We start from the raw sequence: 25,751 nt of genomic DNA on the forward strand, positions 1-25,751 counted from the left end.
TCCTTTGGGCCCAAAAGGCTAACCAGAGTGGAGTCCCCCTGGTGAACAGGCAAGCCTGGAAAGATACCACTTTATCTGCTTAAAAGTTGAAGTCTCAGTTACTGCCTTACAGATAGACCAGATTTTTTTTTTTTTTTTTTTAATAAAGAAACAGAGAAGACGTTACTCCCTAGCATTCTCAGATATCTAAACATACCTAAGAACCTGAGAGTCGTCTGCTTACTATATTGGAGCCATGAAGTCTCAGCACTGTGGTACCCAGAACCCAAGTTGCACAATCATGAACTTCTACCCAACCGTGGAAGAATTTAAAGATTTCAACAAGTATATTGCTTACATGGAATCCCAGGGCGCACACCGAGCTGGCCTAGCCAAGGTAATTCCACCAAAAGGATGGAAAGCCAGACAGACCTACGATGATATCGATGACATCTTAATAGCCACTCCCCTCCAGCAGGTGGCCTCTGGGCGGGCAGGTGTGTTTACTCAATACCACAAAAGGAAAAAAGCCATGACCGTGGGGGAGTACCGCCACTTGGCAAACAGTGACAGGTATCAGACCCCACCACACTCAGATTTTGAGGATTTAGAAAGAAAATATTGGAAAACCCGCCTCTATGATTCACCCATCTATGGTGCTGACATCAGTGGCTCCTTATTTGATGAAAACACCGAACAATGGAACCTGGGACACCTAGGAACCATTCAGGACCTGTTGGAGCGGGAGTGTGGAGTGGTCATCCAAGGCGTCAACACACCCTACCTGTACTTTGGCATGTGGAAGACCACGTTCGCTTGGCACACGGAGGACATGGACCTCTACAGCATCAACTACCTGCACTTCGGGGAGCCCAAAACTTGGTACGCGGTGCCCCCAGAGCACGGCCAGCGCCTGGAATGCCTGGCCAGGCAGCTGTTCCCGGGCAGTTCCCGGAGCTGTGAGGCCTTCATGCGGCACAAGGTGGCTCTCATCTCGCCCACTGTCCTCAAGGACAACGGGATCCCCTTCAGTCGGATCACTCAGGAGGCTGGAGAGTTCATGGTGACCTTTCCCTATGGCTACCACGCTGGCTTCAACCACGGCTTCAACTGCGCCGAAGCCGTCAATTTCGCCACCCCGCGGTGGATCGATTATGGCAAAGCGGCCTCTCAGTGCAGCTGCGGGGAGGCCAGGGTCAGCTTTTCCATGGATGCCTTCGTGCGCATCCTGCAACCGGCGCGCTACGAGCTGTGGAAACGCGGGCAGGACCGGGCTGTGCTGGACCACACGGAGCCCACGGCGCCGGGCAGCCAGGAGCTGAGCGCCTGGAGGGAGGGCCGGGCGCCCGGGAGAGCGGCGCTGGGCCTGAGGCACCTCCCGGTCCGCCGGGCCCCGGGCCCGGCTGTGGCTGCGGGCGGTGGGCCCCTCCGCCGCGCCCCTGGGCGCCGGGCATCCCCGCGCCCCTCGCCGGCCCGCGCTTCTTCCTCTGCCGCCCAGCCCTGGGCCACCGCCGCCCGCACTTGCCCAAAGCCCGGCCCAGCCCCGCCGCCGAGCCTGGGGCAGTCTGCCAGGGATGTCCACCCCTCAACTGGCAGACGAGGTCGCGGTCGTCGTCCTCGGGAACAGGGCGCTCGGGAGCCCATTGTTCAGGTCCCGGCCAAGAGGCGCCTTCTGGAGGACACAGCTCCGGAGCCCGAGGCTCAGCCCCTGCCTGCGGATGGATCCTCAATGGACAACCCTACAGCGCTGAGCCCTGGGCCCAAGCATCCTGCTAAGGCTTCCGGGTGCTGCTGTGCCCCTGATCTTCAACCCTTGGGGCCCCCATTAGATCCGGATGAGCCGATGCACCCTGGGCGGTGCCTGCTATCCCTGGAGAATATTACTGTCAGTCTCCCTGATTGTGTCCCACTAACTCCTCCCAAGCTCATTGGGACTCTGAGAAGGTTCCCTAGGCATGCTGCTGCGGAGTGGAAGGCTCCTATGAGCCTCTCTGAGGTTGTAAGGATGGACCACTCTTACGCCTCTATGTTCCCGGCCCCAGTTGCAATTCCCAGAATCTTTTGCCGCTCTGACTGTGATCCCCTCTGGGCTCAAGCTAGAGGCAGCTGCATGTCTTGAATCCTGGAACATGTTCACCACCAATGGATGGTCTTTAGCCTCTCAGCCCAAGGGTATTGAAGGTTTCGCAGAATGTGGCTGTATCTGACCCTCAACCCCAGAAGCCACAGAAGCTCCCAGCCAGGCAACAATCTGGGCTGGGTCTGTTCCCAGTGGAGACACTTCATCTCCTGGAAATGACACGTTTCCCAAGCTTCAGATGCTTTGTCCTACTGTGACAACCAGGGCTCCTAATAGCCACTGAAGTGGACTTCTCCATCTGACCAGCTGCCATAGCACCTTGTAGTACCTTTCCTTAGCCCACTCCTGAACCTTGATGGGCCTTTGGCCTTTGTCTTGACCTAGATGCCATGGACACTGCTTGTTTCTGATGTCCCCTCAGGATACCTCCCTTGCAGTGGTCTGCCAATAGCCCCCACAGTAATTTGGGGCAACATTGGATGATGCTGAGAAGCTGGTTGAGCCCCTTTCTTCCCCAAGTTGCTTCAGGGCCTCTGAGTCACTGACCTGGCTTCCAGTGGACATTGCTAAAGCTACAGCTGAGCCCCACAAGCTTCTCATTGTCCTGCAACTCCGACACACCCTTCCTCCCAGGCCATCACTCAGGCCACTGCTCATGTTGAAACTAGACCTTGTGCCCAATTGAGTTTGTCAGCCAGTTCTGCCTCAGGGATATTTGTAATTTTATTGATGTTTATTGAAGTTGTTATCCCTAGTGTGTATCTCCAAAGCAAAGAAAGGTAAAATCATTAAAATATATTTTTAAAATCAGAATTATATAAAAGAGAGATATTTTGTTAGAAACAAGACAATAGGCCTCAAATGGAGTCAGTTATACTAAGCCCCACATCACCAAATGGAGGCAACTTAATTGGAGTTTCTGCTTTCCCAGAAATGGAATCTTAAACCAGCCAATCAGGAATCACCTTGATGAGGATCAAGGCTGCCCCAGGGAGAGAAGCCCAAGGCGTCCTGCCCTACTTACCGGTCTATATCATCCTCCGGGAAGTATAGGGCGTCCTGACCTGATTTGACCTGATTTGTATCCAAAGTTATAAGACCACCCAATACCCAGACCCCACCTGCACTGATACCATTTTAAGACTTTATTTTTACATAATCTTTCCTTTGTCTTGTAAAGGAATAACTCACATGCCTATGCCTTATAAATCTAGCCCTACCCTCAACCCATTGCAGCTCTTCACTGCCCATAGTTCCTGTCCCTGTGCTACTCTATGCTATTCTCTGAATAAAGGAGCACTACTACCAGACCTTGAGAGTCCAAGAAATCTTTCTTTCAGCTCCTCGGCTGGCTCATCGAGCCCGCATCAACCTGATCAGCGCTAGTTAGGTCACCTGCCCAATAGACTCCTATTGCCCCCTAAAGGAAAGTTATGTTGCAATAACCAATTTTTTGCTTAGTATAACTTCCTTGTTCCTGCTCCCTTCTGCCTATAAAAGTCTTTCATTTTGTGCTTTTTTTCTATATGCTAGATTGGATGCTGCATGATTCGAATCGATTTTTGCTTAAATAAATGCTTAAAATGTTTAATATGCCTCAGTTTATCTTTCAACAGTCTGAAACAAAGTGATTCAGAAAAGCTAAAAGAGCAAGCAAAACTACACCAAGCAAAATACAAATAGGAAGCAGGAGTTGTGGATTTTCATATCAGACAGACTCGATTGAGGCCCAAAGGTACATAGAAAGGCTCTTTACAATTGTGAAGGCTAAATTTCACCATGAAAATATAGCAGTCCTGAATATCCATGTAACTTTGATAAAGTATAGATTATAGTAAATAAAATAAGTTGAAAGAAGCACATCAAAGATAGAATTTGTCACCTTATGTGATACCGTAATTTATAATAAGAAATGTCTATCGTGCCTGAAACGGGGATGAAGACACAGAGCTCCTAAAATCCTTGGAATTTCCTAAGAGATGAGAGTACTAAAGTTGTCTTTTGTTATGTTAATGAGGTGGTTTTAGACCTCACCCGAGCATGCGGGTCTCTCAGTAGGAGAACCAGCCATGTGATTAGAGGGCTGGAACTTTCAGTCCCAACCCCAGACCTCCAGGGAGGGGAGAGGGGCTGGTAGTTGAATCGATCACGCCTACGTAATGAAGCCTCCGTAGGAGGTGCTGGGAGAGCGTTCACCCCATACCTTGCCTTATGTAGCTCTTCCATCTGGCTGTTCCTGAGTTGTACCCTTTCACAATAAACCAATAAACTGGTACTTTAGTAAGTAAAATGATTTCTGAGTTCCGTGAGCCACTCCAGCAAATTAATCAAACCCAGAGAGGGGGGTCATGGGAACTTCTGATTTATAGCCAATTGGCCAGAAGTACAGGTAACAAGCTGGGCTTGTGATTGGCATCTGAAGTGGTGGTGGCAAGGAGGGCAGTCTTGTAGGACTGGGCCCTTAACTTGTGGGATCTGACACTATCTCTAGGTAGATAGTGTCAGAATTCAGTTGAACTGTAGGACACCCAGCTGGTATCCTGAGCATTGCTGTGGGTGGTGTGGGGAAATCTGCTCCCCACACAGTGGAACTGGGTGTTCAGAAGCCCCCTTTTACCTAACTTAGTGCAAGACGCAGAAAAGGGACAAACTTAAGGATGTAGAAAACTTAAACAGCATTAACAATAAGTAGAATTTATGTACTTGGCAATAGAGTGTAATCCTTTTTGTCAATTGCCAACGGATCAATCACAAAAATTGACAATATTATTAGGGTGAAAAGAAAACATCAATAAATTCCAAAAAGGGGGAGGGGTGCAAAAGGGGTGATTAGGCTCACATGTGAGGGGATGGACTATGATTAGTTTTTGGGTGGTGAACATGATGTAATCTACACAGAATTTGAAATATATTACGATGTACATATGAAAGCTATATAATGTTATAATCCAATGTTACTGCAATTAAAAAATAATGAATAATAAATAAATAAAAATACATTCCAAAATAAGAAAAAATCAAACTTCTTAATTATCATGTAGTAAAACTAGAAATTAATTTTAAAAATCAGAAAATATAGAGATCCTTCTTCCTGGAAAGTTAAAAATTCTTTTTTTTTTATGAGGAAGATTAGCCCTGAGCTAACATCTGTGCCCACCTTCATCTATTTCATATGTGGAACGCCTGCCACAGCATGGCTTGATGAGAGGTGTGTAGGTCCACTGGGGAACCCTTGTCCGGGTTTGGTTCATGCAGGAGCGCCCCTGCTGTCCATGAGGGGGCACTACATGCATACAAGACAATGAAGAGTGTCCCAGAAACCTCCACTTGCTTGGGCCATTTCTCCAGTGACTTTTCTATCCCGTGTTTTTGAAGTTTTCCCTTTTGAAAAGTCCCTCTAGAAAGGCACATTTGAATGGAAGGTGCCAGTGTCACTTTCAATCTAGACAGCATACAGCACATTTCAAGATTGTGTTGTGGCATGGTTCTGCTTAGAAATGTAACCCACTGTTAAAGAAGAGGGTGCAGTGTGTAAGGTTTTATGCAAAACCCTTCTAAGCCAGCCATCAGGACTCGAAAGTTAGGACACCTATTAATTAACTCAAGATAGCCATGCTCTCAACATTACACAAATTTTACACAATCCACCCTTTGTTTTTATTACTTCCTCATTCCACCCCTTTCTGCTTATAAAAACCTTCCATTTCGTACAGTTCCTGGGAGCTCCCTTCTGTTTACTATATGGGATGCTGCCCCGTTCATGAACTGGGTAATAAAGCTGATTAGATCCTCAAATTTATTCAGTTAAATTTTTGTTTCGTAACAGCAGTCAACAATACTTAAAGACTAGGTTTCCTCAAAATCAAGATTTCAGACGAGGTGAGATCACAAGGGTGACTAAGTTGGGGTGGGGAAAAAGATCATTTAAGAAAGGCGAGGAGGTGAAAAACTAAGACAGCAGTTTGCTGAACAATATAAGAAAACTCTCGTACGATCTTTCATATGATCTTGTTTACGTCAATGGTCAACCACACGCACTCACTATTTCAAACTTTTTACCTTTCCCAGAATTTCCATTTTATCATTCTTCTCATTTTTAGGCAGATGACCTTGACCCCTCATTACTGATAAAGGTTTCCTGATTGTCCCAGACCTCTATCCTCTGAACTTCCATAATGTGCCAGGAACCATGCCACAAATCAAGATCAGCAGTTCACTGGATACACACATCACCCTGTGAGATGGACACTATGACTATTCTCATTATATAGAGGAAGAAGCAGAATTATAGAAAAGGGGAACAAAATACTTAAGGTCACTGTTTAGTAAATATTGGGGTCAGTATTCAAATCCAACTTATCGATTAGTGCTAATTCTGTACTTGTCTTACCTTCCCCATGGAAACAAACATCTTTTCAGGAAAGTCTAAGTCTTGATTCATTTTTGCATTCACCTCTCTTGACACCTCAAGCATTGTAGTCACTCAATTCATATTTACTTGAGTCAATGATTAAGTGGAATCATTTAGCTAGAGTTTCTCATCTTTCTCTCCCCTGATTAAAAATTTCTCTGGATCCTCACCTTCCAACCTTCTCGTGGCTTTTAATTTTAAGTTTAGTTCTATCTTGAATTACAACGAGGAGCCATGGGATTGGGTGAAGATGGCGCTGATTGATTTAAAATGTTATGGGCCTATGTGAGCCCATTTCCTGTCACTCTGAGGATGGCTCCAGTGAGAAAGCTCTATAAGGAACTGGGAGGGTCTCATTTGAAACCAGGATTTCAGATTAGTGCAAGACAGGCTATGTGTTATTTTGGGGTTTTTTCTTATTAAATGTGCGAAGTTGATAGAAAGGGAGAACTTTCTCTGTTAAAAGTTTAAAACATTTGTTTTTCACTAGTAGGAACATCTTTTATTTTTATATTGGAAACTGTGATAGATGGAGTTTCCATTTTTCCTAGATTAAAAATGATATATATATATATATGTACGTACACATATAGATAATAGAGATTGTCAGATGAGTGATAGCTGGTATTGCTATGTCGTCATGTTAAAAGCTTTTTTGTTCTAGCAATTGCTGTAAAGAGACCTTTGTTTTTTCAAAATTTTTTAACGATTAGCACCTGAGCTAACATCTGTTGCCAATCTTCTTTTTTTTCTTCTTCTTCTTCTCCCCAAAGCCCCCCAGTACATAGTTGTATATTCTAGTTGTGGGTCCTTCTGGTTGTGCTGCCATGTTAAATGTTTTAGAGACACATTTTCTCAGGCAAAATCTTTTCATCTTATGGGAAACTGAAGGAGTAGAGGGGAGCTGGACAGGAATGATTTTGGAGCAGGCCGAGGGACTGGATAGGGATGGTGCTGAGGGAATTCAGTTTGTGATGAGACACGTGGAGCCAGACCTTCAGTCCGCGCTGCTTCATTCTGAGGGTGAGGCCAAAGAGGAACGCATGTTTCTGGATCTTGGAAAATGTTCCTGGGGGCCAGCCCGGTGGCAAAGTGGTTAAGTTAGCGTGGTACATTTTGGTGGCCGGGGCTTCGGAGGTTTGGATCCCGGGCTCAGATGTAGCACCGCTCATCAGTCATGCTGTGGGGCCATCCCACATAAAGTTCAGGAAGATTGGTGTGTTGTTAGCTCAGTGACAATCTCCCTCAAGCAAAAAGAGGAGGGTTGGCAACATTGGTTTCAAACTTTGCTATTGTCCTTGGGGAGTGAGTCCTATATGAATGATGGAAATAACTGACTTCTCCCTTTTGGTAGTATAAGAATTTGACAACTTTGTAACGACTATATTTTTATTGTGAAGACTGCTATCATAAATGCAGCGAAATTGCTGTGAAGTACACGGCTACATTTGCACACAAGTCCTCATCCTCGCAGCAGTCGTAGGTTCAGAGTCCAGCTTAATCTCACGGGCCCTCCCTGCGTTAACAAGTGAGTGTTGTATAACTTCTGGCCCCCGATGGCACAATCTAAGTGAAAATTCTCTCTGTTGTCCACACCACAATTAGGAACCTGCTAGGTAACACTTTTACTTCAAGAGGAGAAATAAAAAGGCCAGTTTTTAAAGTAAGAGAATTGAGTCCATTTTATAGTAGTATAATAGTTTTGGCCAGAATTCTATTAACACCTATTTGCATACAAAGATGATCCCACAGATTAAATTTATAAACTTAATTTTAGAGAGTTCTGTTTACCTTGAGTTGGAAGACACTCGGACCATATTAGATTTGAAAGCCTTATGTTCCAGACCAAAATGGGGCAGGTCAGTTTCCTATCATCCAAGCAACTGTAAAAACCTTAAGGCTGAAAAAAAAGGTTTTGCTGTTTTCTTCCCCCCTATAAAATGCAATGAGAGTTGTATGTTAAAATTGTCTTGTACATCCCTGCTGCAGACAGCCATAAACATGGTGCTTTTTAAACGCCTGCCCACCCGTGCCCGGATCAGAGTTTTCCAAGACTTGGGGTGACTGCGGTTCACTCTCTGGCTCTGGGCAGCAGTCCATCCCGTAACCAGGTCCCCCGTTCTCCAGTCACTGCTGGGCTTGACAACTGTAGCGAATGAGTCTCAACATCTAGGCCTCTGTGACAATCAGGTACCCAGTGACGGGAAAAGCAGCAATGAGGGAACTCAGCTGAATCTTCTTGTTGGTGCCAACAGAAAGTTTGTACTCCATGTCCGCCATTTTGGTCCATAAATGTTTTCAAACTGAGGTTGGAAAGTCAACTGTGCACAAGCAAGTATATCTTTGTCAGGATATCACGTAACGCCAAGCCCCTCAGAGTGTTCAGCTCCCTAACATTCCTGTAGGCTGTGGTGAAGTCTTGATTCAACACCCAGTCTGGAATGTTGGTGACGTCTGACTTGAGTGAGTGCCCTGTGCTGGTGTAGACAGTCTCCTCTGTCACCTTTCCAAAGGCCATATTGGTGCTCTGCAAAATGTTCAGGGCCCTTCGCATGTCTCCACTGGAGAGAGTTACAAGTGCTTTCATCCTGTCTACGCTTAGACCAACTTTCTCTGCTTCCACAGCATGTTCCAGGCAGGGAACCATGAGTTTAGGAGTGAGGGGAGCAAATCAGAACCTTGTGTATCGGGACTGCAAGGTCGGGATGATCTTTGACAGACAGTTACAAATGAGGCAAAATCTGGTGTTCTCAGTAAATTTCTCAATCACTCTCCTCAAGGCATTCTGGGCATCTTGACTCATGGCATCAGCTTCATCCAAGATCACTATTTGAAAGCCTTTCTTAAATAGTGTCCCTGTGCTAGCAAAGCTCAGGATCAGTCCCCAAATGATATCTATTCCTTGGTCATCTGAAACATTCAGCTCTAAGACCATGGAGCTGAATTCTTTATCTTTGTACAGCTGTTTAGCACAGGCTACGATGGTGGATGTCTTTCCTGTCCCTGGAGGATCATAGAGAAGCAGGTGCAGCAGCTTGAATAGTACTCAAAATGTCCTGATGAGAATGAGATCATTCAGTGTCTGTGGCTGGCATTTTTCAACCCAGGGCGGGTTCCTGATCTTGGCCATCGCTGTGGGTGGCTGCTGCTGCCGCTTGTGTGGGGAGGTCTCCATGGTGGGGAGACGAAGGTGACCAGATCCGCTGGGGTTGGCTTGTCCCCAGAGGGGCCTGCTTGGCAACCAGCTGCAATCTAGCACGGGGACCCTTGCTACCCTGTTTCTTATTTTTAAAAAAACGTGTAAAAGAGATTAAGTGAAGAACCATTTGAAATGGAGTTTAAAATTTTTAAATCTTTACCTTTTATGTTGGTGATTAAATTTTTTTAAATCAAAGCTGCACTCAACTGTCAGACATGGTAGTGGTCATTGTCCTTGGGCACAGGAGGCTCAGGAGGCAGCTGTCCAGGTCCAGGCCAAGAGGCACCTCCCAGTGGGCACAGCACGCATAGCTCCAGACCGGAGGCTGAGGCCCAGTCCCCGGACAAAGCTGGATCCCAGAGCCATGCAACCTGTCATCTTGCTAAGTCTTCTGTGGCTAAGGGTCCTTGGATGGCCTTTGGACCTTGCTTCCTCCTGTCTCTCCCCACTTCTTCCTGGTTGCCTTGTGTGTGAAAACACTTGCCACTGTTAATAATCATTTGAGCTCTGGGCCAAAGCCGAGTTTGCAAAACACCTTTATGTTTCTGATAGGGCTCTCCAAAAATGCTGCTGAACGCCACTGAATTCTGGATCCCTGGCAGTAGCCTAAGTCCCTGATTTCATTTGTACCTCTGAGTTTATTGTGCTTAAAAGGATTAGGTTTGGCATCAAGCAGGTTCAAATCCTAACTTTGTTACCACAATTTATGGAAACTTGAGCAAGTTAATTCATTCTCTCAGAGCCTCAGATTGCTCATCTGTAAAATGGGAATACTATGCCCACGTCACAGACGGCTGTAAGCACCACATGAGCTGATGCATTAATCCATCTTTTTTTTTTTTAAAGATTTTTTTTTATTTTTTCCTTTTTCTGCCCAAAGCCCCCCCAGTACATAGTTGTATATTCTTCTTTGTGGGTCCTTCTAGTTGTGGCATGTGGGACGCTGCCTCAGCGTGGTTTGATGAGCAGTGCCATGTCCGTGCCCAGGATTTGAACCAAGGAAATACTGGGCCGCCTGCAGCGGAGCGCGCGAACTTAACCACTCAGCCACAGGGCCAGCGCCTGCATTAATCCATCTTTTAACAGTGGCTTCCACATACTAAGGGCTCAATTAACAGTATTTATCATTTCATCTTGATCACTTCTTTAAAGACCACCTGGGAACACGGGTTTGAAATGAGGTTCTGGTGTTTGGAAATGCCCATTGTAGGGTGCTGTGTGGGATAAGTTCTGTCTGCCTCCTATTAGGGCTTCTGATGTAAGATGGGCCTAGGACAGTGGGTGACATAACACCTGTGGGGACCTGAGACTTTGCTGTTGGCCAAGGAAGACAATCAGTCCTGTGGGTGGAGAAAACTCTGTAGTAACTGGAGTTACACAGGACATCTTTCAGCACCTGAGATAAAAAGTCAAAAGGGTTTAAGCGACGCAGCGAAGGGCATTATGAAGGGAGTTCATGATGCTGAACTGGACCCTCAGATTGGCTGCTGTAAAATAGAGGCATTGTGACGAAGCCCTAGTCCTGGATAGCATAAAGCTTTCTCCTCTGAGTTCTCCCACTGCTTCCCCTTGTCACTCTGCATTTCTGCACTTCTTGCCACGTCAGTCCTCCCATCAGTAAACCCAGGGCCACCAGGCCTGCTTCAAAGCTGCCCGTGACAACTGAGCCAGATTTCTGGGGTCTGAGCCACTCCCTGCCCTGCATTGTTGCCAGGCTCTGAGGCCATATTCCCTGGCCTGGCTTGAACTACAAATCGTTTTCTTCTGCACCATCACAGAGAGGGTGACTCCTGGGAAGTCTGACTCTGCTGGTCATTACCAATGGCCTTTTGTCCTTGATGTGGGAAGTTCTAGAAAGACTGTTACTGTGGATAGTAATAATGATTCTTTATTTTTATTCCTTCCCTATCACCGCGCCCCCTCCCCTGCAGTCTCTTATTTTTCTTCTAATGGTGAAATAAATAAATGACGATGCTGTGGATGTGTTTTTATGTTTTCCCTCCATCCACAAATTCAGTCCATTGGTATACCTGCTCTGGATGCACATGTGCCAAGTTGATGGTGAAGTGTAATGTGCTTCGTAAAGCAAACCTTTGTGGAGTCTCTACTTTTACCTTTCCAGCAGTTAGTCAGAGGGGAGAACTGGACTGAGAGTCAGCAGAACAAAACTGGAACCTGTGCTTTGTCAGTTGCTGGTTGTGTGACCTTCAGCAAAAAAATCATTGATTTCCTCTGAGCCAAAACTACACTGCAAGAGTTTTGTAAAGATATTGTAGGTGTAAATGTGATGGGCAGACATGTAGGAGGTGCTCAATTAATTTGGATGTACATCCATACACTCTCCTCATCTCTAGCGTAAGCACAAGGCCAGAAGATGTACTCATATTCTCTCTATGATGCTCAGTTCTACTCTTGTTCTCATCACCACCCCCACAGGCTTACCCGTTACTTTTTAAAAATTTAATAGACTATATTTCTTAAAGTAGTTCACAGCAAAATTAAGTGAAAAGTACAGAGAATTCCCACATACCCCTCCCCACCCTCCTCCACCACACCCACACCAATGTGGTGCATTTGTTACAATTGATGAACCCGCACTGACACATCATTATCACCCAAAGTCCATAGTTTACCTTACGGTTCACTCTTGGTGTTGTACATTCTATGGTTTGACAAGTGTATAATGACACGTGTCTACTCCTACAGTACCACACAGAATAGTTTCACTGCCTGAAAATCCTGTGCGCTCTGCCTGTTCGTCTCTCCCTCCTCCCAAAGCCTTGGCAACCACTGATCTTTTTACTGTCTCCATAGTTTTGCCTTTTCCATAATGTCGTATAGCTGGAATCATATAGTATGCTGTCTTTTCAGATTGACTCCTTTTACCCAGTAATATGCCTTTAAGTTTCCTCCATGTCTTATGGCTTTATAGCTCATATCTTTTTATTGCTGAATAATATTCCATTGTCTGGATATATCCCCATTTATTTATCTACTCACCTACCAAGACAGACATCTTGGTTACTTCCTACTTCCAAGTTTTGGCAATTGTGAATAAAACTACTGCTAACATTCACGTGCAGGTTTTTGTGTGGATGTAAGTTTTTAACTCATTTGGGTAAATAACAAGGAGCATGAATGCTGGAATACGGTAAGAGCATATTTAGTTTTGTAAGAAACTGCCAGACTGACTACCACCCGTCATTTTTACTGGTAAAGAACTGTTCTTTTTTCTCATGACCTACCACATATTTGAACAAAGGGGCACACATGCTTATTTGAAATTCCACTCCTTGTCGTGTTTGGCCTTGTTGCAATGTTACCAAGGCAAGGTCAAGATTTCATAAACAGTCAGGAGCCGGAGGACCCAACCTTCCTTCAGACTCCTACACTGACTTGTTGAGTAATCTTTCAATAAATCAACCTTTCCTCCAACTCTCCACTTCCCTATTTAGGCAAAAGGAGCTTCTAGCCACATTGCACCTGTGCTAGAGTTTACACACAACAAGATCAGACCAGTGCAAACATAGTTTGTGCTAAATAAATATTAGCTTTTATCATTATTACTTATAAGCCAAAACTTGTAAGACGGACATTAGAAGCTGTACTTGAATGCAACTAGTAGAGGCTGGTGTTCGGGCCTTGGGACGCTTCTAAGATTTATCGAAAGTTTCAGTTTTGAATTTGTCTGACTACCTGGCCACACTGAATTATTTGTAAAGATTAACCATTACACCAATTCAGTTTTTGTGTATGTAAGGAGTCCTTTCCAGAAATTTAGAAAGAACTTCACCATAGTATTTATTTCATTGGGTTGTGGCTACATACGGATTTGAAGTTGCTTTTCCCCTCCAGTGTATGTGTTACCTTTTATCACTTAAAGTAGGAAACCACAGACAGTTGCTGGGAATTGGCTACAGAGATAAGTGGAAAGGAAACCAATCTGAGTTGAACAGAACGCTGGTCAGGAGCAGCCCTTTGCTCCAGCTGCCTCACCCATCACTGTCTGCTCGCCACCTTCTCAAGCTGAAATTCCTCATGTGCTCTTGTTGTCCCTTATTGCCACCGACCTGCAGTGACTGTGGGGTGAGAGTGAGACCCTTCTCACTTGTCCTAAGCAACTGGTGGATGTTATGGAGATAAAAAATTTCAGGGAGAATTGAGGCGGGGCAGAACTGAGCAATGTGGGGAAAGGGGGTCATTGTTGGAGGGGACATCCCACAAATAAGTAAGATTTGTGTTGCTGGGTTTCTGCATTTTCTTATCTCACCTCTAGTATCCTTGTGGCCTGATTGCTCAGGGCCCCTCCACCTAAAAAGGACTGCATCCAGGCCTGGGGACCTCAGAGGGCATCTTTTCTCTTCCCCTCCCTCAGAGCCCCTTCTCAGAAGATTCACATCGTGTCTATGCATTTCAGGGCCCATTCATTCATTCATTCAGCACGTTTGCTGAGCACTTACTGTGTATCAGGCACTGTTCTTGGAATTGGGGACACAAGAGTGAAAAAGGCAAAGTTTCAACTCTCCTGGAGCCCATATTCTCATTATAAAGAGTGACATATAGTAACATGTCACGGAATTGTAAGGGCTATGAGGAAAAACACAGCAGGTTAAGGGGGTAGAGAGTGACAGGGCTGCTATATTTGATATGGCGGCCTTTTGGGGATGTGGGAAATGGCTTCTTTGACGGAGAAGGCCTCTTGGCCATGTGGTCTTGGAGTGTACCAGGTAGACCTGGGAGTGGGGGCATCATTACAGGCAGAGGGACAACACATGCAAATGCCCTGAGGTGGGCACATCCTTAATGTGCTTACAGATTAGCAAGTTGGCTGGAGAGCAGGAGTGAGAGAGCGGGAGCCAAGGCAGGGATCTGGTTGGGGGCTAGGCACATAGTGTCTTAACTCGGTTAGTGCCTACTCCTCTGGAAAACCACCGAGTGATTGGAATGGTTGGTGGTTTAGGTAAGCTGGGGATGGAGGAATTTCAGGTCCACAGAGCCTTTGAAAGTGCTCATAATTCACAGCCAGCTCCGAAAACCGCTCTGTCTTTCCTCCCAGATGCCAATCCTGAGAGCAGGAGCGCTATATGTTTTGATTCCCTGCTGTCCCAGCCACTGTGACATGTGTCTGACTCATAGTAGGCACTTTGGATTTGGATTGAATTAGGTGGGACTCTAGCAGACACAGCAGATCCCCGGCATTCACTAAGTTGAAAAAAGCCGTTTCAGCTGTTTGTGAGCAACCTGAAATCAATGGTATGCAGTCAATATTTTGGAATTTTGCTGAGGCCCATGTTTGAAGAATGCAGAGGCTGTGAAGTTAGCGTGAAGGAAGGAGACCCCTATCTCCTGGGGAGCCTACAGCAGGAATTCTCAGGAAAAACAGCTGGTAGGTGAGAGATCAGAGATGAGAGTTGAACAGGCGGTAGATTCAGAGTGTGAGGCTGTGCCCAGGAAAATCCTGCCTCCAGATAAGGATAATATTAGGAAAGTGCTAGGATTAGGAATTTGCAAAGATCTCAGCATCCATTCCTTGTGAATGTCAAGGGTCTACTGAATAAGCTCCTCCTTCCTAAGAAACTTCTTAGGAAGCAGGTGGCTTAACTTCCCCTCTCTTGTGAGGTTACCTTGACTATTGTTGCATATGACCCTCTAGGATCCTAAGCACTTTATTTGGCCTATAGATTATCTCATGGATTAAACCAGATTAATACAATTTGTTGTTATCTTTCTTGGTTTTCTCTGTAGAGTGAGGACTCAATGCATATTGGTGATCGAATGAATAAATGGTTTGAAACCAACAATAGAAGTGAAAAAAGTGCTAGCATCATAAGAAACAGTGTCATAAGAAACATCATAAATGAACAGTCCTTATTATAGCATTATTGCTTTTATATTATCTTTCTTTTTTCTTTTGGTGAGGAAGATTGGCCCTGAACGAACACCTATTGTCAGTCTTCCTCTTTTTGCTTGAGGAAGAATGTTGCTGAGCTAACATCTGTGCCAATCTTCCTCTATTTTTTCATGTGGGATGCTGACACACTGTGACTTGACAAGTGGGTGCTAAGTCCTTGCCCGGGATCTGAACATGCAAACCCTGGGCCACTGAAGTGGAGCACACAAACTTAACCACTATGCCACCAGGCCAGCCCCAACATTAATTATCTTTTTTTTTTAAAGATTGGCACCTGAGCTAACATCTGTTGCCAATCTTTATTTTCTTCTTCTTCTTCTTCTCCCCAAAGCCCCCTAGTACGTAGTCATATATTCTAGTTTTAGGTCCTTCTAGTTGTGCCATGTGGGACGCTGCCTCAGCATGGCCTGATGAACGGTGCTATGTCCATGCCCAGGATCCAAACTGGCAAAACCCCGGGCCGCCAAAGCGGAGTGTGTGAGCTTAAACACTCAGCCACCAGGCTGGCCCCTAATTATCTTTTAAATGAGACATCCAGTCTAAGTTGGGGCCTGAAATAACTTGCAGAGCCAGAAAATAAACTGTTTCTCATTTTCCAATACAAGACCTTCTTTCATTCACTCAACAAATATTGTTAAGCATCCTCGCTGTGCCAGGCACTGTGCTGGGGGCTAAGGATATAACATAATATGGAGTTTACAGTCCACTGGGAGACACAGACAAGCAATCAGGCAGTGTCACCACAAAACAGCTTCTCCTCAGCAACTGTGACGATATCCAAGCTCTCCCCAAGCCCTGGGTTTTGGAGCCCCTGGAGAAGTGTATCCTTTTTGTTTTTTTTGAGGAAGATTAGCTCTGAGCTAACATCTGCTGCCAATCCTCCTCTTTCTGCTGAGGAAGACTGGCCCTGAGCTAATATCTGTGCCCATCTTCCTCTACTTTGTATGTACGATGCCTGCCACAGCATGGCTTGACAAGTGGTGCGTAGGTCCACACAGGGATCCAAACCGGTGAACCCCGGTTGCCGAAGTGGAGTGTGGGAACTTAACCCCTGCGCCACCGGGCTGGCCCCTGGAGAAATGTACCTTTTCTTGGGAGCAGTCAGCCTCAAATTCAGGGCCAAAGCCCTGTGGGACTCTCAGAGCTGTTTCCTGGGCTCATGGCAATCTTCTTGGTCATTTTTCTCAGTCGTGCCTGACAAATGGACACATGCCACCTTTGTGGGGAATGATGGGTGCTCCAGGCATCTATATTCCTTCCCTGCCAGTTCTATAGGAGGGTGGGGGCTGGCTTTGAATGTCCCCTGGCTGCTTCACTCTAGGAAGTGAGGGTGGCTTATGTCAGATCCATCCTTCTTCTGCACATGCCAATGATATGCCTTGGCCCCTTTAGGGAGCTGGGTCATTTAAATTCCGCATCCTATGTTCCATTCTGTCTTCCCACTATCTCCCCTCTGCTGTGGATTGAATGTGTCCCCCTAAAATTCATATATTGGAACTCTAGTACCCAATGTGGCGATATTTGCAGGTGGGCCTTTGGGAAGTGATGAGGTCATGAGGGTGGAGCCCTCATAAGTGGGATTAATGCCTTTAATGCCTAAGAAGAGACAGGAGAGAAATGATTTCTCCCTCCACCTTCTGAGGATGCAGCAAGAAAGTGGCTGTCTATAAAGCAGGAAATGGGCCCTCACCAAGAATACAACCATGCTGGCCCCTGATCTCAGACTTCCGGCCTCCAGAATTGTTAGAAAGAAATGTTGTTTAAGCTACTCAGTTTACAGTATTTTGTTATAACAGCCCAAATAGACTGAGACACACCCCAAACTGCTTGTCTAAAGTTCACGCCGACTACTCCAGGAGAAAGCTGAAAAACCAAATGAGATCAGAGAGGCAGGGGAACAGTCGCCATATTATGTGTCTACAATGTGCCGAGAACCCTGACTCGCACTTTAGCCATCATGCATTTTCCCCTTTGAGAACTCAGTCTGTAGAGTCAAGCAGATGGAGACTCGAAGCCCAGCTCTGCCGTTTATTAGTGTGGCTGTGGGCAAGTGACTCATCACCCGGAGTCCCCAGCTCACTGGAGGACAGTGTGGCAGAATGGTTATCAGCACACACCCTGAGCTCAAACCTCAGCCCTGTGTTTATAAACTGTTACCTGGACGAGCGAGCTGCTGTGTCTCCACGTGCTTCAACTTCCTCTTGCCTAAAATGCAAACGGTGATAACCGTACCCCCAACAATAAGGGTGGTTGTGAATATCAAACAAGTTAATACAAGCCCCAGGTAAGAACAAGCTATAAATTCGCAACTTCTCGTTAAATATTAAAAACAAGTGTAACTTCAGCATAGCATTTGGCAAAAAGCACACAACAAAGTCTTGCTACTCCTGATGTTTTCGTTATTATCACTTATTTTGTATTATTTTAATAATAATATTATTATTACTTTTATTGCTATTACTTTCAGAGTTCAAGGTGACAGACCTGCAGTCTTCCCTGCTAAAGTCCTTGAAAATGACAAAGGAAAAGGACTGTAGCTTCTTGTCACTCAAAGCATGATCCAGATCCCACAGCACGGACGTCACCTTTGAACTTGGTAGAAATGCAGAAGCTCAGACTCCTGTCCAGACGTATGACTCAGAACCTGCATTTTTAACTAGATCCCAGGTAAGTCATGGGCAAGTTTAAGGTTGAGAAGCTCTGCTCTAGCACACTGATTCTTAACCCCTTGGAATCACTTTTGAAATATACTGATGCCTAGACCCCTGCCCCCTGCCCCCCCAATTCCGTTTTAATTGGCTGGAGTACGTTTAAAGCTCCCGAGGTGACACGATGTGCAGTCAAGGTTGAGAACCAGCCATCCAGCGTTTGGTCCCTGGGGAGTTAGGCTGCAGGGGTGGATCGGAGCTAAGCTTCTTCAGCAACTGCCAGGGAGAGTTCTGGTTTGTTTTCTTTCTCTTCAGGCCCAGTGGAAGTACGAAGGGACACGAAGGGGCACATTCTTCTCTCCCGCCCCCGCCATTCCCCAGTCCTCATTCCAGCCAGCAGGACACGTGACAAGGCTCTGTGCAGGCTTCTTGGCCATGGTTTCTGTTTCTCTTTGTCACAGGTCAGTGTCCAGGCTGTGTTGGCTGGTGGTGTCGCTCTCCCTCCAGTTACCATACGATGGGGCTTGACTTCTCTGTGGTGGGAGTTTTTGTATTTCGTTGAAATGGGGTCTTTCTCCTTCCTTCCTCTGCTCCTGCCCGCTGCTCTCAGCACCAGGGGCTGCTTGGTTGGAGAAAACCCAGCTGGAGATCTCCTGACATTTCCTGTGAGACCCTTGACCCCTGGTGGAAAATTAGCATTTCCACCTGGCTCAGGCGAGTTATCTAAGAGAGCATTGCTGTCAGGATGACGGCACATGCCCCATCGTAAGGCCAAGGACTCTCTTGGGGGCTGGTCGCTACTGTTCTGTGGGAATGAGGATCACAGGTTGTCATTTTCTGAATTTTCTAGAAAAGCTGGAAACTTGGAATTTTATGAAAAAAAATCTTCAGATTTTTAAATGTTGGCAGCTAATTCAAAAAACTTAAAAGCCCTGATGGCCAAGTAAGACATATCCAGAACCCAGAGTTGGCCCGTTGACCTGGAGACATGCCCCCTGTTCTAAACAGCCCTTTTGGGTTGTGAAGATTCCACAAGCCATGGTGACTAACCTAAACGATCTCACTCCACCTTTGGAGCTGGGAGAAAAGGTAGGACACCTTGAGTCCTCTAAGTCACAGGGACAAAAGTTTTTTTTTTTGAGGAAGATTAGCCCTGAGCTAACATCCACTGCCAATCCTCCTCTTTTTGCTAAGGAAGACTGGCTCCGAGTTAACATCTGAGCCCATCTTCTTCTACTTTATGTGTGGGACCCCTGCCACAGCATGGCTTGATAAGCGTTGCATAAGTCCACACCTGGGATCCGAACCAGTAAACCCCCGGCCGCCAAAGCAGAGAGTGTAAACTTGACTGTGCTATGCCACTGGGCCAGCCCCGACAAAAGTTTGGTAGGTGACTTAGTTTGGTAGACTCTCTGCTGAAGGCACACCTTCTGTATGCCTAGGCCTAGGCATGGCATGGCTGTTTCTGACTCTCACCATCGAAGGCCTCTGTGTGTTCTCCTAGGGTCACAGAGGACCTCTATGCCTGCCCTGGGGCCAGATACTGTAGGAGTTGGGCAGAGTATGCCGTATTTCCCTAGGACAGCGGAACAGAAGGAAAGAAAGGAAGATTTATACTCTTTGGTCTCCTCCCTCCCTTCTTCTCCTCCCTCCCGGGATAACAGGCAGCCCCAGCATTTGACTGAGCTCCTTGTTTAATGCTGCCACATCTCTGCTAGTGACCGAATGTTTCTCCCTCAATATTCCCTTTATACAAGATGATGTGATGTGTGTTTGTTGCTAATATTAGATTTGCAACAGATGCCCTCATTGTTGGGGCCTGGGTACATGTGGAGCAGATTCCTAAAGCAAAGACAAAGCCCTCAAATGCCCAGTGACTTTAATAGCAGAACTTGCTGCCATAGGCAGGGGGCTCCCACCATGTTGGGCAAGGTGAAGGGGACAGGCCAATAAGAGCCTCAGGAACTACGTCATCAGTCTAGAAGCCACTGGAAATACAGGCAGAGCTCTTGGGGGGAGCAGGCAGCATAACGCATGAAGAGGAGGCATCTTCACGTGGAGACAAGCACCCAGGTCTGTGGTGAAAACGACAAGTCATCTGGTCATCACTGGTGGCCAAAATCAGGGAACCAGAGAGCAAGCTCAGGAGACAGCAGATAATTCAATGAATGTGGCCAATGTCATGGTTCTTTCTGCTCCTTTCCATTTTTCTCAATAAAATAAAGTCTTTTTTAGACAAATCAGAGGAGGTTACACACGATGAGTCTCCTGGGTCTTGGCATGAACTGCTGGGACTTTCGTTGCTCGCCCCCCCCCCCCCCCCCGCCCCGCCATCTTCAGAATGCTCTCATCTCACTTCTGCAAGATCATTGGTGTTTCTTAATATCTACTGAACGTGCTTTTCTTTCCTTTTTTTTTTTTCCAAATTTTTATCTAGTTGCCTGAACCCTTGTGGAAGTTAATGCTGCATCCCACGGTAGAGATCGTGTCTCTCTGACTATGCCTCCTACACATAGCCACATGACAACAGACATCATCCTAATGAGCATTTTCTGCACACAGTGATCCCAGTGCTAGCGCATTAGAAGGCTACCTGAGACTTGGTCAAAGCCAAGGGATCAAGTGTCTGCTGGTCTTGGGAGGGCTGTGTTGGAAAGGTTCTGTGTGTCAAAGCTCCTATCTTGATTTGGAATTGAATTTTCGAGTTGAATCCTCCAGCTAACCTGCTTATGAACTGAGTTCGATCTTCTGAAAATAAAACAAGAGCCCTAAAATATCCATCTTATAAGCTCCAAATTTTGGTAACTGCATTTGTTTTTTCCCTAAATGAAAGTCTGGCCACCTACCCCTAGAGGAATTCTATGGAAGAAAGGAACTAGCATTTATTGAGTTTTGCTATAGTCTAAGTGCTTCGCATTAGTTATTTCATTTAATTCTCATGTCACAACATGAGGTAGGTATTATTAATCCCATTTTGCAGACGAGGGATTTAAGGCTCAGAGAACTCAAACAGCTTGTACGTGGTAGAGCTCAGATGTAAACCAAAGTCTCCGGATGCCCAAACTGGCACTTTTTCCATTCGTCTGCATTTTGGGGGGGTTCTTTTACAATTCCCAGATGCTGTTACATGCAGACTAAGGCGGACACGTATAGAGAGAGATAGGACTGACTGTTTTCCTTAATTTTTTTTCCTAGTGATAAAAATAAAAGCAATTGTTTTAAAGTCATAAGTAATTAGAATGGATACTTAGACAGGTGGATTTCTGAAATAAATGGTTAAAGTTCCATGTTGAGCATGGAGATGACCATGTAGAAAGCTTAGATTTTGAGTTCCAGGACAGTCAAGACCATGTTTTATTCAATCTGTGCCCCCAGTAATTAGCACTAAGCCTGGGCCACAGGGAGGAGGGAGGCACTCCGTGTTTGCTGAATGAATGAGTAAGCTTCTCCTTCATCCCCATCAGTATTTGGAGGAAAGAGACCATCTACTTAATTTAAATGGACCCCCACGGCACTTAGTCATTCTTCCTTGCAACACAAGCATGAAATGGAGGTTCTGATGAGGCAAGAAGGCTGAATCCGCCTCCTCCAGATAGGGATAAATTGCTTGGCTCGGCTCTCTTGTCTAGTCCTTCTTAAGACTTAGTATTTGCAGTAATCTCTTTGGGCTGCTATGACAATACACCATAGACTGTTGTCTTCAACACAACTGCCACAGACTGAATGTTTGTGTCCCCCCAAATTTCATGCATTGCAACTTAACGGGTGACAGAGTTTGGAAGCGGGGTCTTTGGGAGGTGATTGGGTCATAAGAGTGGAGTCCTCATGAATGACTAAGTGCCGTGGGGATCTAGGAACAACTGGAGAAAAGGAAACCCTCCTGAGAGCTTTTCTAAAATTTGTGCTCACTAAATTTACAGTCGTTTCCGGACTTCAACTGAATTTAATATTATTTGCTTTAAAAAAAAAAGTATTTTGTTGGGGCTGGCCTGGTGGCATAGTGATTAGGTTTGCATACTCCACTTTGGTGGCCTGGGGTTCACAGATTCAGATCCTGGGCACAGACCTACACACTGCTCATCAAGCTGTGCTCTGGAGGTGTCCCACATACAAAATAGAGGAAGATTGGAACAGATGTTAGCTTAGGGCCAGTCTTCCTTACCAAAAAAAAAAAGAGAAGTATTTTGTTATTTTTCTCTTGTAAGATAGTTTTTCTATATAAAATTTAAAATACACCAAAATAGAATAAGATAATTTTACCTATCCTATCATGCAAAGACAATTCTTGAACTCTTCTCAGTCTGTCATCTTTGCATATGCTCACACAGTGTAATCATATCATGTATAGAATTTTTATTCTACTTTTCTGTTTTTTCTTTCTGTTATAAACATGTAAATACCACTTCAGTTTCCTTTTTTCCTGGAAAGTTTTTTAAAACTTTCTTAATACAAAGGCAGTATATATTTGTTCTAAGAAAATAAAAATATACAGGGGAAAAGTATACAGAATATCCAAAATGAAAAAAATTAAAAATGTGGAAGTTTTAAAACAGAATGCTCTGCATTCTTATATTGTCAGTGGAATATATTTTAAAAGGGGACATGCAATCAGCAAGAAACAAAAAGCCAGGGAAGCTCCTTTTGATCCCCTTTCTAAATATACAATCTTCACTCATGTCTGCGTGTCTGTCATCTGAATAAACAGACTCCTTTGGGCCCAGAAGTTGAGCTGAATTAAGGTTGGTGGGAAGAGGCTGTGAAATCGCTCACAGGACCAGTCTCCAAGGTTCATGAAAGCATAACTGGAAATGTGATGTTAGTTTTAAAAATACATTTATGGAGTCTTCTCTTAGGGAGAGTGCCGTCCATGACTGGAAAACAATACTTGAGCAGCCACTTGGGGAAAGGTGTGAAATCTCCAAAGGCCCTCTCAAGCAGCCAGAAGGTCACTGTCCTTCTAAGAGATGTTGGTTAACGCAGGGCTTTGCTCCCTGGTGTATGAAGGTTTGGGGTCAAGGTTGAATGGCTGAGCCCCACCATCAGACATCTTACTTCTCTGCCAGGTTTCAGATCATCCAGTCTCTCCCATAAATAATTAGGTAAAGGATATTGGTCTAAATGGGCACCAAATTATTAGCCTGTCCAAGGCACCCACGTCTCAGTGGCTCTCAGTTATATCACCTTTCTGAGATCTTGGCTAAGATCGAGGGATGGATACCAGATGTCTCTTCCAACTCCAAGCCAGGTATTAAGAGAAGCTTCTCTCTTTCCCGGTGAATGGGCCAATCATGTCATTACTTTCCATTGCCGTCCTGTACAGTTGTTTAAAAATGAGCTATATTGATTGCCTCTGATGAGGTTAGAGGAGCTATGTCAATATTTTATGTCTATATCATCTATTAAATACTTACATAGTACTTTTTATGTGCTACGCAGTTTTTTAAGCTCTTTGTATCCTGAATTTCATCACATCTAAGACATCACTGATTATAAGATGCACCACTATTTTATATACCACGGAGGTAATTAAACTAAGCTACACTGTCAATTGTAAAATGAGCCTCAATTTCAGAGATGTTAAAATGTGAAAAGTGTGTGTGTTAGAATCAATGAAACATGGTATCTTAATGCATTTAATACTTAAAACAACACTAGGAGGTAGGCTCTAACATTATCCTCATTTTACAGATGAGAAAATTGAGGCATAGAGACGTTCAACAATCTTCCCAAGGTCACACAGTCCGTAAGAGGAGCCGGCATTTGAACCCAGACAATCGAAATCCAGAGTTCAAGCTCATAACCATTACACTCTTCTTATAAATATGGAAAGCCAAAAAAAAAGTTTCAGAAAAATTATGTTTTAAATTTTTATTTATTATTTTTTATTGAGGCGTATCAGAAAAATTATTTAAAACATTTCTATGCATGAAGGTCTTCAAAGTTATTCCCGCCTGAAGTAATCCTTTAACATCTGGACAAATATCCAAGAGACAGTTGAACATCCCAGAGGTGCTCAGTAGTTCTTTGGGCCAGGCAATTTTTTTAGTGCAGGCTCACAGGGAGAGAAGGTATGTGTGTACGCAAGTGCGCTTCGTCTATGAGAACTGAAGTTGTCTAATATTGCTTTTAGACATCATCCTAAGTTTAGGTTTGCTAGAAAGAAGACAACGCTGCCCACAATTTTAGGTGAGCATGACTCAGCCTCCTGCTGGCTCGGGCGTCAGCAGCCCTTTTGACACACAGGCCTCTGCCTCTCACTTGAGGGTTGAGCCAGGCGTGTTTTCATAGGTTTAGTCATTATTAGGAAAATAAACCATGCCTTCTAACTCAAATTGGAGCTACTCTTCAGCTTCCTCACCTCTCCTAGTAACCCAAATGGGGTTAACTTTCTCATTATTTGTCAATTTCATGCATGTGCTAGACAATCTACAGAGAGAGAAGAGTCAAAGAAGCAAATACAGGAAGGTACAAATTGTTATTCTAGTTAACGAGCCATTGTTTCAACATGTCTCAGCACAAAATATGATTTTCCATCATTACCATTGTCTTTCCTGAGCTTCTCCTCCCCAGATTAGCCTAGGTAACCCGTTCTCCCCTGCTTACCACATAGTACTTCCCTTAAAGAGCACTTCTCACACTGTATTGTAATTTCTTGTCCGTCTGTCTTCCCTACCTACTTCAAGTTCTGTGGTGCAAAGGTCTGTGTCAGTCTTACACTGGAATGGAGCCGGATACAGACCCAAGTCAATGTTGCAGAAGTCACCGGCTGCATGAAAGTTCCCCAGCATTGCCCTCCCCTGGTCTAAGGCAGAGCAGCTTGCAGAGGATCAATTACCTTCTGCTTTCTATTCTGATTACCCATGTAACACTGCGAGGTCCTGGCATGAGTGCATGAGTGCATGAGAGCAGGGACCAGGCCTCACTTTGCTCCCCTTGAATACTTGGCATCTAGCACAATGGCCGGCTAACAGGAGATGTTTTAAAAGCATTTTGAAAATCAGTGAGTGAATTAGATCAATGAGAATCCAAGTGAAGCGTTGTGGAGGATGGGTTTTTTCTTACATTCATTCATTTACTCACTCGGTGGATTGAATAATTATCCTATAATAGGCACTATGTTTACGTTTAAGGGGGAAGGTAGCAATTATGATTCAGAGGAAATACTAGACCCAATAGGCACAATCAGAGGGGGCCCTTAACCTCATGGAGGGCAGGAGAGGGCAGGGGGTGAGGGCATGCTTGTCAGGAAGGTGGGTGACTTAAGGAACTGATATTTAGCCAGATTGTGTGAAAAAAAGGAAAAAAAAAAAAAAAAAGCTGAATGGAAGAGGTGAAGGGATGGGAATGCACAGTGAGATTTCTAGGCCAAGGGAAGCAGTTTATGATGCAAAGACTCAGGGACAAGAGAGAGCATTGTGTGTTGGAGGAACTGCAAGAAGTTGAATATTGCTTAGAGCACAGACAGCTGGGAGGGCGTGGCCAGAGATGAGGCCGGAGCGGGAGGAGCCAGATCTCAGTGGTCA

General features: G+C 45.1%; 1 protein-coding gene, 1 long non-coding RNA gene and 1 pseudogene across 2 annotated transcripts; 2 read left to right on the top strand and 1 right to left on the bottom strand.

Moving 5' to 3' along the window:
* Positions 1–235: 235 nt before the first annotated feature.
* LOC100067461 (lysine-specific demethylase 4D) lies at positions 236–2,098 on the top strand. The gene has a single exon (XM_005611792.3). The coding sequence runs from the start codon at positions 236–238 to the stop codon at positions 2,096–2,098; it is 1,863 nt and encodes a 620-aa protein (XP_005611849.2).
* A 6,541-nt stretch (positions 2,099–8,639) lies between these two features.
* Positions 8,640–9,681, bottom strand: LOC100061041 (replication factor C subunit 5 pseudogene; annotated as a pseudogene).
* A 9,544-nt stretch (positions 9,682–19,225) lies between these two features.
* LOC111774205 (uncharacterized) lies at positions 19,226–24,093 on the top strand. The gene is made up of 2 exons (XR_011440413.1): positions 19,226–19,317; positions 23,917–24,093. It is a non-coding gene; the product is annotated as an uncharacterized lncRNA (long non-coding RNA).
* Positions 24,094–25,751: the final 1,658 nt, after the last annotated feature.

The sequence above is a fragment of the Equus caballus genome, chromosome 7 (assembly GCF_041296265.1).
Source record: "Equus caballus isolate H_3958 breed thoroughbred chromosome 7, TB-T2T, whole genome shotgun sequence".
Lineage (NCBI taxonomy): Eukaryota > Metazoa > Chordata > Mammalia > Perissodactyla > Equidae > Equus > Equus caballus.

Coding starts and splice junctions, on each gene's coding strand:
- LOC100067461 (XM_005611792.3), top strand. CDS start 236: ATGAAGTCTCAGCACTGTGGTACCCAGAACCCAAGTTGCACAATCATG.